We start from the raw sequence: 19,134 nt of genomic DNA on the forward strand, positions 1-19,134 counted from the left end.
ACTTCTTTGCAGCCTGACAGAACTTCAGTGTTGCAACAGATGGTAGAGGCAGGAACCTCAGAACCACTGGAGAGTAAGTGAAAAGGCAAAGAACAAAAATGAGATCTTGAATCTTGGAAATGATCTACCACTTACACTCACCGACAGCCTCAACTTTAGAAACAGAGCCTGAAACATAGGCATGGCCTGAACAAACTGAACTGAATCACACAGCAATTTAGGCTGAAAAATTGAGCAAATTCAAATCCAGCCTTTGCTGTCTTTGAATCTGATGTCTCTGAGCCTGTCTCCCACTTTATAGAACAGTAGTAATACTATTGCAGAGATGGTAAAAGACACTATGCACATAAGCACTTTGTCACTGATGTTAATCAATGTGAACTAGGACTGGGGAGATAGCTCAGTGGGTAAAGTGCTTGTCACACAAATGTAAGAACCTGAGTTCAAATCCTAAGCAGCTACATAAAAGCTTGGTATGGCAATGTACACTCTTAATCCCATACTGGGGATATGAGGACAGGATGATCCAAGGCAATGGCTGGTTAGCTAGTAAAGCCCCAGTCAGTGAGCTTTCATTCAGTAACCCTGTCTCAAACACAAAGGTAGAACTGGGTACAGACCTTTAATCCCAGCACTTGAGGGGTAGAGTTAAGATGAAATGTGTGAGTCTGAGGACAGCAAGACTACATAGCAAATTCTAGGTCAGCCTGAGCTAGAGCAAGACCCTACCCCCGCCACACACAAAAAAGGAGGAGAGTGACTGAGAAGGGCCAATGTTGACTTCTGGCCTCCACACACATGTACATGTACTCACATACATGTGCACCCACCCACACAAATGTGAACTATTTGAAAAATTATTTGCGAGCAGGTGTCTTACGGCAGGTATGACTGCTAGTGGCTCAGTGATACCCACCTCACATGCCAGATAAGCTCCACTACATGACAGCAGGTGAGAGTGCAGCATTCAACAAACAGCCGTCCTTGTCAGGAGCTATGCTGGGGGTAACACAGACCACACACTCTTCATAAGAAAACTGGGTCAAGACCAGAAGGTTGAAGTTAAGGAACTTGCCTGCAAAGCCAAAGCACCCAGGCTGAACTCCCCAGGACCCACATAAACCAGATTCACAAGGTGGCACATGTGTCTGTAGTTCATTTACAGTGGCTAGAGACCCTAGTGCACCCATTCTCTCTCCCTCTCTCTCTTAATAAATAAGAGAGAGAGAGAGAGAGAAAAGAAAGGAAGAGAGAGAGAGAAAGCCAACCAACCTATAAGGTTCCTGTCAGGAAAGCCAGCAATCCACAATAGCAAGTACCACAAAGAGGAGAAATGGAGTGGGGCCACATATGGAAAGCTCTTGTCTAACTGGACAGAGGGAAGAACAGTTGAAGGGAATTGGGTTTCAACTAAAGCTTGGTGGTGCATCTTTTCATCCTTATAACAAGTTAAGAGAAGGCAGCCCCCTCACCTGAATCATGGCCCAACTCCTCTCCTGACCTTATCTGGAGCCACTGCCATCTGTTCTGGAATGCTGCCACTCTGCCCTTCTTACGTAATTGTCAAGTAGACAAGCTAGGAGAAGGGGGGTAGGGCTGTCTGTCCCTTCACTTGCCAAACCTACCCTTTAGCATCAGGCCACACTCTCCACACACAGTAACCTATGGCCTCGCCAGCGTCATTGGACAATTTTTAGTAGCCAGAAATGATAAATACTCACACAATGTTCTAGTGGACCAAATCTTTCAATAAAGACTGTGCCTGGCCTGTTGGCACAGGAAGAAAAAGAGCAAGGCTACAACTGCCTGGTGGCATCCAAGCTTTCCTAGTAACTTCAGAGCCACTGAAGTGAGGGGAGATGAACTGATAAGGGAAACATAACTCTTGACATCTGCCAGATTGTCCCTGAAGGACAGGGACAAAAAGGGTAAAAGAACAAGGGCAACTCATCAAAGCAGGCTTTCCACGGAAAGCTCTGACTTCAGGTACCATCAACCTTGGATGGAAAAAGCCAAACAGGAGTCAAGTTCCCAGACCCAGAAACTTTGAGTTAAGAGGTTCAAGGCCCACCCACTGGTATGCAAAACAAGCCTTAATGGAGGGTGGGCAAGACATGGCAGTCTTCTGCTAGCATACACACAGGGCTGCCCTGAATTGACTCAAACTGTCACTTCCTTGCTCTGTGACCTTGAACATGGTATCAGCCTCTGGGCCTCTCATCTCTGAAGGTGATATTACAATGCATAACTGAAAGGCTCTAAAGAGCCCAGAACAGAATGAGCCTTCCTCACTAGACACCTACAGAGACTGGATGTGTGGCCTATCAGTTACCAGAATCCATAAAGTGGAAGTGGCCATTTGGGAACTATGTAAGATTACCCACAAGGTTGCACAATGCTTTACTGTAAATGGCTACACTTTTCAATCAGAGACCTTGAGTAGATCTGAGCTATGACACCAAGCAGAATGGTGCTTCTATGCTTCTGAGAGGCAATACTAGTGCATCCTCCTAAGCGGCCCAGAAGAATCCAGGAGCAATAGTTTAGACAGAAGGGGAAGTAAAGGGATGTCACATGGGTGCAATATATAAAGGGTAGATGGCTGGAGTAGCCAGGCTTGGTGGCACACACCTTTAATCCCATACTCGGAAGGCAGCAGTAGTAGGAGGATCTCTGAGTTTTGAGGACAGCCTGGGTTTCAGAGTGAATTCCAGGTCAGCCTCTGCTAGTTTAACCCTGCCTGTAAAAAAGAAAGAAAAAGAAAGAGGAAGGAAGGGAGGGAGAGGAGAGGAGAAAGGGAAGGAAGGAAAAGGGGGCTGGAGATGACTTAGCAGTTAAGGTACTTGCCTGCAAAGCCAAAGGACACAGGTTCAATTCCCCAGGACCCATGTAAGCCAGATGCACAAGATGGCTCATGCATCTGGAGTTTGCAGCAGCTGGAGGCCCTGACATACCCATTCTCATTCTCTGTCAAATAAATGTTTGTTTGTTTTTTTTTTTAAAAAAGGCATCTGGGAAGCTCAGCACAGACTGCATAGCACTTAAGAACACCAAGGTTCCAAGACACTACATATGCTCCAGATGGGTGCCTCCAACCTCACTGCCTCAAATCCAGTAAAAAGACTAAACTGGCTCATATAAATGCAAAAGTTCTTTAAAGCCCTGGCTGGTGTGTAGAAAACTTGCAAATTGTAGTAGAAACATTTCTTTACTCTCCATGGCTCCCTTACTTCTCAGTCTTCTTTGCCACTAGTTTGGGTCCATGGTAAGAGTAGTGACATGTGTCATCCTAGAACACAGGCACACAGAACTGGAGCTTTTACAGAAGTGGAGCTTTGTCAATTTTACCTTCCTACCTCTAGAGTGATAGCAACTGTGTGCTGAGACATCGGAACCACTAAGTAACAGACTGAATCACCCACTCACCACATGTAGAACAACTACAAATTCCATTGGGCGGTGATGCAAGTAGGTCTCTGTTGTAGTTAAGAACAGGAAACATTCACTGAGCACCTAGAATGTTCTAGGCACGATATGTAGAGCTTTGGGATATTTTTAATTATTTTCTTGGTGTCTGAAGAACAGCTGTTCTAATCTGGAGATAATTATGGTACCCAGAAGATATCTACAAGGTCTGGTGACATTTTGGATTGTCACGCTGAAGGGGTCCTACTATCATCTAGTGGGTAGAGGAGAGATACTCCTGAACAGCCCTGTAATGACTGAAATGCTATCCCATCCTATGAAGGTCAGACTCTGTCCCTTCTCCAAATCATTATCACATTTCTCCTGCTATTTCATCCTTTCCTTTTATACTCGAATGGGGCAAAACCAACAACTACTGTTACGCTCATTCTGGATCTGCACCCACACACCTGCCCTCTCTGGTAAATGCTAATTTCCTGAAGGAAGCCCTTTCCCCTTTAATCCCCAAAGAACCTTTCCAGAAACCCTAGTTTGATTCAACAGGCCTAGGAGGGGCTTATGCATCCTCAAGTAGCCTGGGAACATGACTTTAGAGGGAATCCTCCTACCTGTGTGATTTGTGGATTTCATGGCCTCCAGACCCTTCCCATGGTGTTTCTTCCCACACCTGTTCACCTTACTCTAGTCTTGTCCCCACTTAGACATGTCAACTTCCTCTAACCATGTGCTCTATCAGCCATGACTCTTCTTTCTCTACAATGGTCTTCCCATTCACTTTACGTCCACTCCTGCAACCATTTACATTCCTCTCCCAAGTCATTAAATCCTTTGCTTTTCAATCAAATTTGCTGTCTCAACAGACCCTTGACCACACCTCCCTCTGGCAGTTTCTGTGACTGTCAACCAGAGCTGCTTGTGCAATCTTATTAATACAGGATATGCACACCAAGTGGGACAGCAATGTTAAAAATAACAGGACCGAGGATATACCTCAGTGATAGGGTGCCTGCCTGGTGCTCCATAGTACCTGCCTCTCCCCAAACACACAGGTGTGAATACAAGCACTGCTGTACCTGTTTGGGAAATCATACTGATAGCAGGTATGTGTTGGGACAAGTTTAGAGGAGAGATGTCTACATGTCCAAGTCAAAATACCAAACAAGCAATTTGATTAGCTTAGAAGAGGTGGGCTGGAGGTATAAACTTGCTCTTTAATATGAAGGGTATTTAAGGCTAGGAAACGGTGGTGTTCTAATCAGATATGCAGGAACAAAACCTTGGGAGAACACTGAGAAGCATGAAGCACAACATCTCATACTGTAACGAAGTGGTCCAAGGAAGGAATGGCCAATGGTTTCAAACATGGCATGGCTTTCTCAACCTGGACACCACTGCGAGCCCTGACAAGCAGTTCCACTCAAGTGGCACACCTGCAGTGTTTTACACGGCGAAATGGAAAAGCTAAGGCAGTAAAACCTTGTGAGGCTTCAACTATTCTGAAAAAAGGAACAGAGAACAGGAACAGTAACTTGAGACAGAAGTGGCTAAGATAGTTTCATCTGAGGCACAAAATATGGAACTTTTAAAAATTACTGTCTGCTTCTCTCATACTGTTTCAGAACAATCAAGGAAAGCCCCTGATGCTCTCTTTTAACTGTCTCTACCCACCAGAAGTTATTTTGCAATCAAAGAGACTCAGCCTATAGAGGGCCACAGACATTTCACTTACAAGCCAATTTTACAAGGCAGTGTTAAGTTACCCTGGCAAATCACTGTCCACCAGGAAGGGCACATGCTCTGGAGAAAAGAAGAGCTACAAGTTCTTTAGGTGTTTGCTGTTTTTAAAAACAGAGTGAAATCCCAAACAATTTCCTTCCTGGTAAAATATACAGCTAAGCATTTTTTAATTAGGTATGCAAACTGATACATGTGTTGATCTAAGTAAAATATGTCAAAGTACGCTGCACTATCAAAAAGGACAAGCCAGAGTGTGAAAATGCATGACAAAGTCTTTACTTTTAAATGATTACCAGTACACCAAGTAACATGTAACAAGTTCTTGAGTCCTATTATCTAGCAATTTTGAGTAAGATAGATTAGCAGCAGCCCAAACAAGTATATTACTAATTACTGCTTTGACCTTTAGCTGGAATAGATTACTTTAAGGCTGGCTGCTGCTTCATACAAGTTACAATTGACTATTTACTACTTTTTCATAGATAAAGCCCCTGACCTTTAAGAAAGTATGAGGGAAAAGTTAATCCCTTTCTTTCTTCAAAGAATTGATTTTTTTTTTTCCTACTAGACTAAGAAAGAAAAATTCAACAGTGATACATGTTGCCTAAGCAAAAACACACAGGGAAACAGACAACATATACTCATTAAATTTCTAAGACACACTAGATGAATTCTTTGGATAAGTACTAAGTCTGTACAAAGAGCTAGATTTGCTACTCTACAAAAAGTGGAGGGATGGACTACAGTGGAGAACAATAATGTATGCCTTTCATAAGGACTCCAGCTTTGCAAGGCTCCATGAGGGCGTCTTCAGTGGCAGCCCGTGGAATAGGCGCTTTTCTCTTCTCTTATCCATTTATGCGGTAGTTTTCATGGATTTCTGGCCGGATGTCACACACAAAGGCCAAGAGGTTATCCAGGACTTCATTCCTGTTCCGCTGGAAGTAGGTCTGGAGGATGGTCATCTTCTCCTGGGTCTCCTTCTCCACCTCAGTGCTGCAGCTGCCATGGGACCCCAGTGCCTAGAGTGGAGGAATGAGGACACAGGTAGTATCAAGAAAATTCTCTGATTGAAACATTAAGCAAGCAGCTTGCTGGCTTGTGGAGAAGCCCTGGCTCATTAATGAGTACAACACATCGGTACTAGGTAATGTAACCTGTACTTAAGAGCATGGAGAGAAAAGCATGGGGGAGCCATAGCTCTCCAAAGGTAAACTACAACTGCTGGGGTCACAGGCATGTGCAGCTCTACTAGGCTGCATAACGGCAGAGACTACATGCACAGCTAATCTCAAGCATCTAGCATAGTACCCAGCACATGGCAGGTTAACAGACTGCTAAATAATAAATGAAGGCTAGATTGTGATATTACTAAGTAAGTAAAAGTGAACGTCCCAGGAGACAGCTTGTGCACCCAACAAGCCACTCAATAACTAGGAATGGGGACAGGAGGTACAGCTCAGTGATAAGAGAATTTGCCAGGAAGCCTGGGATTTGACCCCCAGCACCACAGAAACATAGTTAATAACCATATTTTCAAAACTGCACCAGAATCGCTTGAGCTTTGCTGGATATTTTTTCAGATTTGCTCAGGAAACTCAAGCAATTAATAATAACAAAAAGAACCCACCGCAGCTTCCTTGGCCTTGAACTCTTTTTCCCTCTGCAGTCGGTACTGTTCAATCTCAGCCTGGGCTTCTTCTTTGGCCTGCTTCAGCCTTCGATTCTTTCCTGTTTTAAAAGACAACTACATCAGGAAGTGGGTAAAAAACAAGCAAAAAAGTAGATACTTAGTAAAATTTAATACACTTAACACATAGAAAAAAAATTAAGATACAGTCCCAAGAGTTATGCACAGGTACAAGGAAATAGGTTTCTGATTCCCACAGGCTATAAGTAGACAGAGAAGAGAACCCACAGATAGAACACATGTCCACATCAAGCCCTCAATGGAATCCCCAGCACTGCTCACTCTCAAAAAGAAAAGCAGTCCATAAAAAGGATGGAAACACTATGGAAGTAGTAAAAATATTCTTTCAATCTCAACTGTTAAAAACCAACATAAGATGGCTCTCAGCCATCTGGGGAACTTTTCCTTATACCAAGAAGTAAATACCCAGTTGTGGTGAAGACAGGTGGAGCTCTGTGCTTCCCAAGAGACATAAATATAACTAAGGAAACAGATGATGTAATACTGGAAACTGAACCTCAGGACTATAGCAAGAAGTGAAGACTGAAGAGTTCTAAATGAAGTACAAGACAGCACTGCAGCTGAGAAGTGAAGAAAAACAGGGATTCTGATCCCTAGAAGAGTTTAACAGACAGTAACAAGTTTCCAGGTTGTCAGAGCCCATATGAAAACAGACAAGTCCAGCCAACGGTATTTCCCTTATATTTCTGCTCACCAAATTCTTGGACAGCAAAGGGAATGAAGAGGGAAAACTAGATCTCTCTTGCCATGGATTTAACTCATAGCAAAAGACAGCTTGCATCTAAAACTAAGCTTGTTAAATGTGGGTATCAACTGTCCACAGCCCACTCCGCCCACGTAAATGAAAGAAATTCATTTTCCACTCCCTAATTAAGAACAGAACTTTGGACCTATAAAGACTCTGTGACAGCAAGACTCTCTCTTGAGAGGGTTCATAACCAGTCTCTCCCGAAACACTTCTCCAAGTCTACACTTACCACAGTGTTTATTCTGGGGCTTACTGTCACTGACTTCAGTACCCCTTTACCCTAATCCTTCACATGTTATCCTATCAGCCATATGGGCCATGTCTACAAGCCAAACATCTTTCCAAACCAACAATCTACAACCAATATTCTTGGCCCAAACAGTATGCAGGAAACCACACAGTTCCATAAAGCACCGTTCCCAACTCCCGAATTAATCACTTAAGACAATACCACCTCTGCTTTTCAACAAAGCATCTTCAGAGCTCACTTTTTAAAAATATTTTTATTTTTATGTATTTATTTGAGAGAGAAAGACTCGGAGAGAGGGGCAGATAAAGAATGGGCACACCAGGGCCTCCAGCCACTGCAAACGAACTCCAGGCTTGTGCACCATCATGTGCATCTGTCTTAGTGTATACTAGAATATCAAACCTGGGTCCTTAGGCTTCACAGCCAAGTGCCTTAACTGCCAAGCCATCTTTCTCCTGTCTGTGAGTTCAATTTTTTAAAGTACTTTTTATTTATCTGCAAGCAAAGAAAGAGAACAGAGACAGAGAGAATGGGTGTACCAGGGCCTCCAGATGCTGTAAATGAACTCCAGATGCATGTGTCCCTTTGTAAATCTGGCCTTATGTGAATACTAGGGAATCGAAGCCAGATCATTACACTTTGCAGGCAAGTGCCTTAATGGCTCAGTCATCTCTCCAGCCTGAGAGTTCAATTTTTTTTTTTACACGTGTATGTATGCAGTGTGTATGTGAAAACTCTGAAGCCAGAGATGACCTCTAGTGTCTTCCCTCCACTTTGTTTACTGAGGCAAGATCTCTCTTGAGCCCAGGGCTCCCTGATTTGGCCATTCCAGCTGGCGAACAAGCTGGACCCAGGGATCCCATCTCCACCTCCTTAAGTGCTGATAAGATTATAGGCAGGCCAACACATCCACTCAGTATTTCCATGAGTGTTGGGAGCGCTGAACCCCAACCCTTACATTTGCACAGTAAGTGTGAGCTTTACCCAATAAGCTATCTCCTCGGCTCATTTTTAAAAGGCTTTTCTGAAAACGGAAAATACTGGAACAGCAAACCCCATACACATAAGCATTGCATACCCCAGTGCTAGGACTGCACCTGCTGGACGAGCACTCTGTCAATGAATTACACCCTCAGCCCCATGTCTTTTTTCTCTTCTTTTGGGTTTTTTTTAAGACAGGGTCTGACTGTATAACCCAGATTAGCCACCAACTCAGGATCCTCCTGCCTTAGCCTCCCAAATATTGATGATGCAGGTATGTACCACCATATCCAGCCCCACAGGCTTTTTTGTTTTTCCAAATCTTGCTCTCCTTACAAATGAGAGCCAGTGTTTGTGTTTCACACCAATGAAATAAACCATGAAACACTTTTATTTTCAATTGTAAGGTCTGAAGTCATGATTTCTCAAGAAATTTTGGCTAACATTTTACATCATACAGGGTCTCCTCTTAATTCTGAACTAGACAAGTTTAATTACAGATCAAGGAAGGGAATACATTTTTCAAATTATGGCTCTTGAATACTTCTCGTTTATTCTGAAATATGTATTTACAGTAAACTAAACCCTATAAAACAAAGTTAGCAAGTAACAGCTATCTAAGATATACACGAGAAAGTACCCAACTTGATGGCTTCTAGGCTTAAACACACGACCATCTATCTCCAAAAAAACTCAGTTATTCTCACCACAGTCCAAGTATTTGTGCCCACACTGCCTTCAAATGGTCTCACATTCTCCCCACTGAACAACTTATGTGACTGTTGAGTCATCAGTGAACAAACTGAGAAGTCATTCTGGAAATTCTGGATCAAGACATGACTGGGAATCTACAAAAAACACAAACCTTCTAGTCACCAGAGCAGGAAAAAATAAGGCTTCTCCCCATCCCCAGCACTTTCAAAATAACCTTTTTCTAGGAATAAATAATACCCCCACCACTACCACAACAGCCTTTGAAATCTACCTGGATGTAGCATGAGCGTCTTATACTAGGGAAACACCCCTGCATTGGCGAGAAGGCCTCTAAACACAACTAGAATGCTTCCCACGGTCTGGTCAAATCATTTCTCTAAGCCTCATTTTTCACACCTGCAAAATAAAAGTAGCAATGCCTTTCTCATCAGCTGGGAAAATGGTTAAAGTTAAATGAGAAAGACTGATTCCCAGAGGTGTGTATGTGTGTGTGTAATGTATGTATGTATAGACAGACAGACAGACATAGTAACTGGGACGTAACAACACATCCCTTCAATACTGTGACAGAAATAAGCACTGGAAGAGGCTTTCAACCTTGTCTGAGGGGAGGAGAATGCATAAGAATCGCTGGAAGACATCGAAGTCCAAAGGAAGACTAAGCATTAGGGTAGCAAGAGGTGAAAAAAGAGGAAAGGTTCTTCCAATCATAGGAAACTGTGTACAAGGGCTTGAAGCGGAAATAAATGGCTTGAGGAAGGAAAACAATTCGATACAGCTGGCAGACACTTTAAAGTGACTTTAGGTAAGAACTCATCCGAAAGGGCTTCCTCCAACCACGGAGGAATAGGAGCTCCATTTTGTGAACAGTAAACGCGTGCTGGCCGCAAGGGGTGCAGTCATGCAGATGGCTGGCCTCAGGGACAGCGGGTTCCGGAATAGAACTGCTTTCTTTCACTCCTCGGTCTAGGTTACACACCCATCTACATATTCAAGTTCTTTGGCAAACTTGTATCTCTCAACATTGGCCTGCCACTCACCTACGATTACCCCATCCGATTATCTGCTCCCTCCACTGGGACACGAAATACAACTGCACGACGGCTCTTAAAATCGTGGTTTTTTTGTTTGTTTGTTTTCTTTTTTGGTTTTTTTGGTGGGAGATCAACGCGTGAGGCTGTCAGAGGAACGCACAGCTGCTGTCGTTGGACTAAGGTGATGGAGGGTGAGATGGGGGAACTGGACACAGCCTCAGTGACCGGCTCAACGAGGACGATTCTCAGGTTTACAGCCTCGGCGACTCCGCATGGTGGAGGCAAAGGCGGCTCTGTGCGGGTGGCGGGTTCACGGCCCGCAGCCCGAGATCGATCACCACGGTCTCCGCTCCCGGCCACCGCCCCACCTGCCGGCTTCCGGGCTGCGGGGAGCCGCCTCGGTGAGCCCTCCTCGGCTTTCCGGCCTCGCGCCCGCCCGCCCGCCCGCCCGCCCGTGACTCACGCTTGCGGGCCTCGGACACCTTCTCGGCCGCCCGCTTCTCGGCCTGCAGCAGCTGCTGGATGCCCTGCGACTGACTCGCCATGGCTGCAGGGATTCCCAGGCCCCAGCCAACCGCCTAAAGCAGCCCGGCCGCCCGTCGGGTCAGGTGACCCTTCACTACATCTGCGCCTGCGCCGCACAGCGACGCCCCGCCCCCTGGATGTCACATGATCTGCGCAGGCGCCTCGGCAGACCGTTGAGAAGTCTCGTGACTCCCCATGGCAAGGGGCAGGCCCAGGGGGAGCGGAGTGCGCCTGCGCGTGTGCCTGTGCTGGCTGGACAGTCACTGGCTGGCTAGAATCCATGTGCCACGTGGTTATTACCCAGATCTTTCACTTTTCAGTGTGCTTACATTGAGGTCCAGAAAAAGAGAGCCAAAAGAGGTATTTATCTCTACACAAGGCTCTGTTTTCTAGAACTCTCGTGAACTTAAAACCTATGGTGGGGCATGCCTGTAATCCTAGCACATCCAGTACTCAGGAGGTTGAGGCAAAAGCAATACAAGTTCAAGGCCAAGCTGTACTGACTGCATAATGAGACCCTATCTCAAAAGAGAAAAGAAGGGGCGCTAGAGAAACAGCTTAGTGGTTAAGTCACTTGCCTGTTAAAGCCAAAGGACCCAGGCTCAATTGCTCAGGACCCATGTAAGCCAGATGCACAGGTGGCACTTGCATCATTTGCAGCGGCTGGAGGCCCTGGTGTGCCCATTCTCCCTCCCTCCCTCTATCTCTCTCTCTACCTCTTCTATCTCATAAATAAAAATAATTTTAACAAAAAAAAAAAGAGAAAACACGATTAAGGAGGGGTTTGGAGGATGAAGTCTGGGTTAGAAGTAGTGAGGTTGAGCTCAGTGATAGACTGCTTTCCTATCATGTCTGAAACTCTGTGGTTAAGCCCCAGCAACTCACACACATACACACACACAGGATCAAGTCAACTGTTAATTTGCTGTGACTGCACCAAGTTCAGGAATGGATTGTGATTTTTCCACAAATGATTGATGAATGACCTGTCCCTTTATACTAAGCAAATAAAGTCCCTAGTGGAGCTGGGAGTTATGGACAAAGGAAATTAAAACCAATACACAATTATAAAGTGTTTTAAATTAATGAAGGAAACATACTTAAGAAGTGCATGTTTAATAAAGAGTAAGGTTGTAAGGGAGTGAAAGTTCCCAAGGGTGGCATTTGAAAGAAATCTTAGGGGGGCTGGAGAAATTGATCAGCAGTTAAGGTACTTGATGGTAAAGCCAAACTACCCAAGTTCAATTTCCCTATACCAGTGTAAACCCAGATGCACCAAGTGGCACGTGCATCTGGAGTTTGCACTGGTGGAGGCCCTGATGCACCTTTTCTTTTTATCTTTCTACAACCCCCCCTCCCCTGTGCATGGTGGCACACACCTTTAATCCCAACACTTGGGAAGCATAGGTAGGACAATTGCTGTGAGTTCATGACCTCCCTGAGACATAGTGAATTCCAGGTCAGCCTAGGCTACAGGAAGACCCTATCTCAGAAAAAATATTGAGAGAGAGAGATAGAAATAGATATCGATCTTAGGGCTGAGGATGCGGCTCAGGGTTAATCAGAATGATTTCCTATTATACACCTGAAACATAACTCTTACTCCAAAGAGAAGAAGAGGAAGTTTATTCTGGGCCAAATATGGGTGACCATGGCCCAGGAACATGATTGTAGGTTACTCTAAATGACATGTTCCACTATGAAAGAGGTTGCATGTGATTTTATAGTCCATAACAACAACAACTACAAAAGGTTGTAAATCAGTGCATTTACCCAAAACATTGGTGGGTACACCAGATAGTCTACCACAGAATTGGGAAATATCTTGTACAGGTTTCATATACTATCTAACAACAACCTTAGCCTCAAGTTTGGTGAAACTAATAGTCTGTTAAGTTTAACAATACATTCCCTGGAAGTTTTGCCTAGTAATCACAGAGATGTGAGGTAAGTTACAGAGGTTGGGAGTAAGTGCCTATGAATGGGACTAAGCATAGCTCAAGATGATTTTGGCTCTGAGTCTGCACCATGCCATCTCTCCACAATTATGAAACTCTGGTCAGTTGCTCCGTCTGCAGGATTGTAGACATAAATGAGACTTCTTCAGAGAACTTCAGTCCATACTGGCCTGAGCCAAACCTCCAGTCAGCGGTTTCATTTACAGTATTAAAAGAAAAAACTCTCTTATACACTGAACTTACTCCTCCCAGCAAGTTCAGAAATGCTGTGGGACAACATAATATTACAGTGACCAAACTAAGCTCTTGTAAGTAACTTGTCCAAGGTCACAGCCCTACTCATAGTCAGATGGGGACAGAATGTGTGAGTTTGATCAGAAATACAGACTAACATCTCTGGCCAAATGCACCTTTCTGTGGGACTCTTGTGGACTGTGGCAGGAATAGATGACTTCATTCAGCAGGGATATCCAACCTGGCTTCTCCAGGTCACATTAGATGAAGAAAAATTGTTTTGGGCCACACATTAAATCCATTGCACTTTACCAAGTGCTGAGAACATAAAATAATACCCGGATTTTTCTTACCAGAAATATCTCTGCCTTCAAAGACAAGGGTAGATTTGTGGTTCAGAATGTTTTCATTTGCTTCTGGTCTCTGGAACTTTTAAATCCAGTCAATGATTTCTTGTGAAGATTTGTAAAGATTAGTGTCTTTACTAAAAACACAATTCACTCAGCCAACTAATGGAGGACAATTGTAGAGTCAGGAGGAAGATTAAAAATGGAGTCAAAAAATGAAATATGGGAAGGTTGGGCCTGGTGGCTCATGACTTTAATCCCAGTCCTCAGGAGGCAGAGGTAGAAGGATTGCCATTAGTTCAAGGCCAGCCTGAGAATATACAGTGAATTCCAGGTCAGCCTGGGCTAGAGTGAGAGTCTACCTCAAAAAAATAAAAAAGAGAGAGAGAGAGAGAGAGAGAGGGAGAGAATGTAAGAGCCAAAGGAAGAGTAAGATTCCTTACAACATGCTCCTGAAGACACAAAATGACCTGGATATCCATGACCTCATAGAGACTGACACTACCTACACAAGACCATCATAATAGGAGGAAAAGATGATAACATCAAAATAAAAGAGGGACTGATTGAGGGGAAGGGACTTGATGGAGAGTGGAGTTGCAAAGGGGAAAGTGGGGGAGAGAGGGAATTACCATGGGTTATTGTCTATAATTATGGAAGTTGTCAGTAAAAAGATATTTTAAATATTTTTTTTTGGTTTTTATTTTATTTATTTATTTGAGAGTGACAGACAAAGAACGAGGCAGAAAGAGAGAGAGAGAATGGGCGCGCCAGGGCTTCCAGCCACTGCAGACGAACTCCAGATGCATGCGCCCCCTTGTGCATCTGGCTAACGTGGTTCCTGGGGAATCGAGCCTCGAACTGGGGTCCTTGGAACTGGGGTCCTTAGGCTTCACAGGCAAGCACTTAACTGCTAAGCCATCTCTCCAGCCCCTAAAAAAATATTTTAAATGGAACAAGGCACTGGAGAGATGGCTCAGCAGTTAAAGGTACTTGCTTATGAAGCCTGCCAGCCTTTTTTCAATTCCACAGCCATCCACAAAAGCTGGACAGATGTTCATTTGTAGCAGTAAGAGACCCTAGTATGCACGTGCATACACACACACACTAAATAAATAAATAAATAAATAAATAAATAATTCTTTAAAATACTGGGTGTGGTGGTGCATGCCTTTAATCCCAGCACTCAGGAGGTAGAGATAAAAGAATTGCTGTGAGTTTGAGGCTAGGCTAAGACTACATAGTGAATTCCAGGTCAGCCTGGACTAGAGTGAGACTCTACCTCAAAATAATAATAATAATAATAATTTTTTAATGGAGTAACCCAAGTGTCCATATACTGATAGGGGGACAAATAAAGTGTAGCATATCATTCAAAAGGAAAGTATTCTGTCATAAAAAAATAAAGTAGCTACTTCATAGGTGAGCATTGGTGACATTATACCAAGTGAAAGAAGCCAGGCATGAAAGGCCGTGTCCTGCACAGTCCCTTGACGTGGCCTGTCCAAGCCTGGCGTGCTGGCATGCGCTTGTACTCTAGCACCTCTGGAGGCTGAGGTGGAAGGTCAGTCACTGGAGCCCACAAGTGTCAAAACAACTGAGATGGTTAATTGCTATTGTTAACTTGATCCGTTCAGGAATCAAGTAAAAGACAGGCTTCTCCGGGAAGGTCTGTGAGGGCCTTTCCGGGCAGGGTTAACTGAGGGAGGGAGAGCTGCCCCACAGTGAGCAGCCCTCTGGTGGCAGTTTACATATGCATCCGGAAGTTCCAGGAAAAGGCAGTGCTTCATCTGCCTCCCAGCATGGAAAGAAGGAAGACCAGCAGCTCTCCAGGAATCCTCCAGGTCTTCAGCACTAGATTGGGACTGCAGAAGCTTACAAACTCAGGGACTATTACCTCAGACTCTCCAGCCTGCAGACCACTATTACTGGACTGAAAGCCAATCTAACAAATCCCTTTATAAAATGCATGTATCAGAATGGAGAGATGGTTTAGTGGTTAAGGCGCTTGCCTGTGAAGCCTAAGGAACAAGGTTCAATTCCCCAGTACCCATGTAAACCATATATACAAAGTGGTGCATATATCCGGAGTTTGTTTGCAGTGGCTGGAGGCTCTGATGTGCTCGTTCTTATAATCTCTCTCTCTCTCAAATAAGTAACTTTTTTAAAAAAAATTTTAAAACGCATGTATCTTTTGGGCTGGAGAGATGGCTTAGCAGTTAAGTGCTTGTCTGTGAAGCCTGAGGACCCCAGTTTGAGGCTTGATTCCCCAAGACCCATGTTAGCCAGATGCACAAGGAGGCGCACATGTCTGGAGTTCATTTGCAGTGGCTGGAGGCCCTGGTGCGCCCATTCTCTTTCTCTCTCTCTTTCTTTCTCTCTCTCCGTCTTTCTCTCTCTGTCCATCACTCTCAAATAAATAAATAAAAATAAACAAAAGGAATTTTAAAAAATAATCTTTATAAAATGCATGTATCTTTTGTTCCGTCCCTCCAGAGAACCCCAATACAAGAACATGGGCAACATTGCAAAACCATGCCTCAAAACATACATATGCATGGATGTTCATCTATTCATATATATTTGAAGTATGTTTATTAAGTAAGTCTATAGAAATAGAAAATAAATAAAGCAGGGCTGAGGAGAAAACAGCATGGGAAATGACAGCTCACTGGTATGGAATTGTTTTTTAGGGTGAAAGAAATGTTCCAGGATTAGCTAATGGTGGTGATGTCACATCCTCATGAATGTACAAAAAAGCACTGAGTTGTACACTGTGAAAAAATGAACAGTATGGGGCTGGAGAGATGGCTTAGTGGCTAGGCACTTGCCTGTGAAGCCTAAGGAGCCCGGTTTGAGGCTCAATTCCCCAGGACCCACATAAGCCAGATTCACAAGGAGGCGCATGCATCTGGAGTTCATTTGCAGTGGCTGGATTGCTCATTCTCTCTCTATCTGCTCTTTGTCTGTCACTCTCAAATAAATAAATAAAAGTAAACAAAATTTTTTTAATGAACAATATGGTTTGTTAGTTATATCTCAATAATGTTTATTTGTTTCATTTTAGTTTTGGTTTTGCTCAAGGTAGGGTCTAGAGCCCAGGCTAACCTGGAATTCACTATGTAGTCTCAGGTTAGACTTGAACTCACAGTGATCCTCCCTGTAATACATGGTAAAAAAACTGAACTTGTTGCTGTAGGCTAGGGGAGGGAGAATCACTTGATTCACAAATCTGGTCCAAAACTTAACAAAAAGCCCTCTCATTAGGATTCTTCTAACAGCTCAGTTCCTCTGATCATCTAAATATCTGTTTCCAATAGACTAATGTGCTTGATCACCTATCCCCAATTGTTTGAGAAAACTATAGAACCTTTAGAAGGTGGAGTCCTGCTGGAGGGGCCAGGCCTTGCAGTGTTACAGCTGAGGTGGTGGCTGACCTTTCTCTCTCTCTTCTCTCTGCTTCCTGGGCTACATTGTGACAGTGGCCTCCTGCTCCTGCCGCAATGGACCCCACCCTCTGGAACTGTAAGACTTGAACCATTTTCCTTACATAACTTGCTTCTGGTAAGGCATTTTTGTCCCAGCAATGAGAAAGTAACTGGTACACCAGGAAGATAGAAGAATAAGTGAAGAAAATTAATTTTAAGAAGATGTGAGGATTTCTAACTTTCAATTAAACTATGAGAACATCTGACCTGTCAGTCATCAGAGAAATGGATATTTAAACCTCAAGCAGACATAAAGCAGACAAGCAAGCATTAAAAAGCCTCACAGTGGGCTGGAGAGATGGCTTAGCAGTTAAGTGCTTGCCTGTGAAGCCTAATGACCCCAGTTCAAGGCTCGATTCCCCAGGACCCATGTTAGCCAGATGCACAAGGGGGTGCATGTGTCTGGAGTTCGTTTGCAGTGGCTGGAGGCCCTGGTGTACCCATTCTCTCTCTCTCTCTCTCTCTCTCTCTCTCTCTCCTCTCGCTCTCTCTCTCTCTCTCTCTCTCTCTCTCTCTCTCTCTCTCTCTCTCTGTGTGTGTGTGTGTGTGTGTGTGTGTGTGTGTGTGTGTCTTTCTCTGTCACTCTCAAATAAATAAATAAATAAATAAAAATAAATTTTTAAATAAAGCAGAAGCCTCACAGTTCTCGGTTAATGGGGACACTGACTGGAATGAGTGTGGTAGAGCCCCTCAAAGAACTCTCATGGTCAGCTTCCACTGAAGAAAACACACAGAAGATCTGATAATATGATTAGGATGTTAACTAGTTGTGAGTTTTTTCATATTGATTGTCAACTTGAAAGAACATAGAATCACCTATGAGGGCTATGTAGGTTATGTGAGCCTCTGTGCACATCTTCTTGGGATTCTCTTAACTAGGTTAATTAAGGTAGGAAGACCCACATCAACTATGGACAGCACCATTCCAGGGGCTGGAGTCCTGAACTGTATAAAAACGAGAGATCTGGGGCTGGAGGGATGGCTTAGAGGTTAAGGCATTTGCCTGCAAAGCCAAAAGACTCGGGTTCACTACCCCAGGACCCACGTAAGCCAGATGCACAAGGTGGCACATGTATCTGGAGTTCGTTTGCAGTGGCTGGAGGCCTTGGCATGCCCATTGTCTCTCTCTCTCTCAAATAAATAAAAGAAAATATTTTAAAAAAGAGGAGAGATCTGGGGGCTGAAGAGATGGCTTAGTGGTTAAGGCACTTGCCTGCAAAGCCAAAGGACCCAGGTTCAATTTTCCAGGACCCATGTTAGCCAGATACACAAGGTAGCACATGCATTTGGAGTTTGTTTACAGTGGCTAGAGCCCCTGGCATGCCTATTCTCTCTATATATCTCCCTCTGTCTTGCTCTCTTATATAAATAAATAATTTTTAAAAGGAAAGATCTGGCTGAGCAGCAGCATTTATCACTCTGCTCTGCTTTCTCAGTTAGACAGAGTTAGACAGAATGTGACCAACTCCTAATACTATACTTTCCCTGTCAGTATGAACTATAACCGGAAATTATAAAATAAAAACCTTTCCTCCCTTAAACTGATTTTTTGTCATGTCGTCCGCCCAGCAACAAGAAGTTGCTATTATACTGTCATAGATGAAATGTGACAGAAAAACCAGACCCAGATGCACTAAAGCCCCTTTAGCCCCAGTCTATATCATGTTTTACAGCTTCTATAGTTCAAGCCTTTACCAGGGGATAGCATGACCCTGAGTCTCCTCCCTGTCTACACAGCTACACCCTGCTTATTACATGTTTATTTGGTTAGTACAGCAATAGGCAAATTCCCCTGAACTTCTATAAATTTTCTCTTATAGTTCATAACCTTGTAGCTCAAAATTCTCACCCATCAGAGCAGAAAGATTGTTAGAGCCACAAGCTGGGTCATTATGCACAGAGACGTTGCCTCTTAACTGATGGCCAACCTCACAATGCACGACCCATATTCCCCAATGAAGAGGGTCCCTGTGGGGGGCGG

At 44.0% G+C, this 19,134-nt stretch overlaps 1 protein-coding gene across 1 annotated transcript; it reads right to left on the reverse strand.

The window, feature by feature from the left end:
* Positions 1-5,417: 5,417 nt before the first annotated feature.
* Positions 5,418-11,221, reverse strand: Atp6v1g1 (ATPase H+ transporting V1 subunit G1). Its single transcript, XM_004662735.2, has 3 exons — positions 11,065-11,221; positions 6,794-6,894; positions 5,418-6,185 (listed from the first exon to the last, which is right to left on the reverse strand). The coding sequence occupies exons 1-3, from the start codon at positions 11,144-11,146 to the stop codon at positions 6,012-6,014; spliced, it is 357 nt and encodes a 118-aa protein (XP_004662792.1). The 5' UTR covers positions 11,147-11,221; the 3' UTR covers positions 5,418-6,011.
* Between the last annotated feature and the right edge of the window lie 7,913 nt (positions 11,222-19,134).

The sequence above is a fragment of the Jaculus jaculus genome, chromosome 1 (genome assembly GCF_020740685.1).
Source record: "Jaculus jaculus isolate mJacJac1 chromosome 1, mJacJac1.mat.Y.cur, whole genome shotgun sequence".
Classification (NCBI taxonomy): domain Eukaryota; kingdom Metazoa; phylum Chordata; class Mammalia; order Rodentia; family Dipodidae; genus Jaculus; species Jaculus jaculus.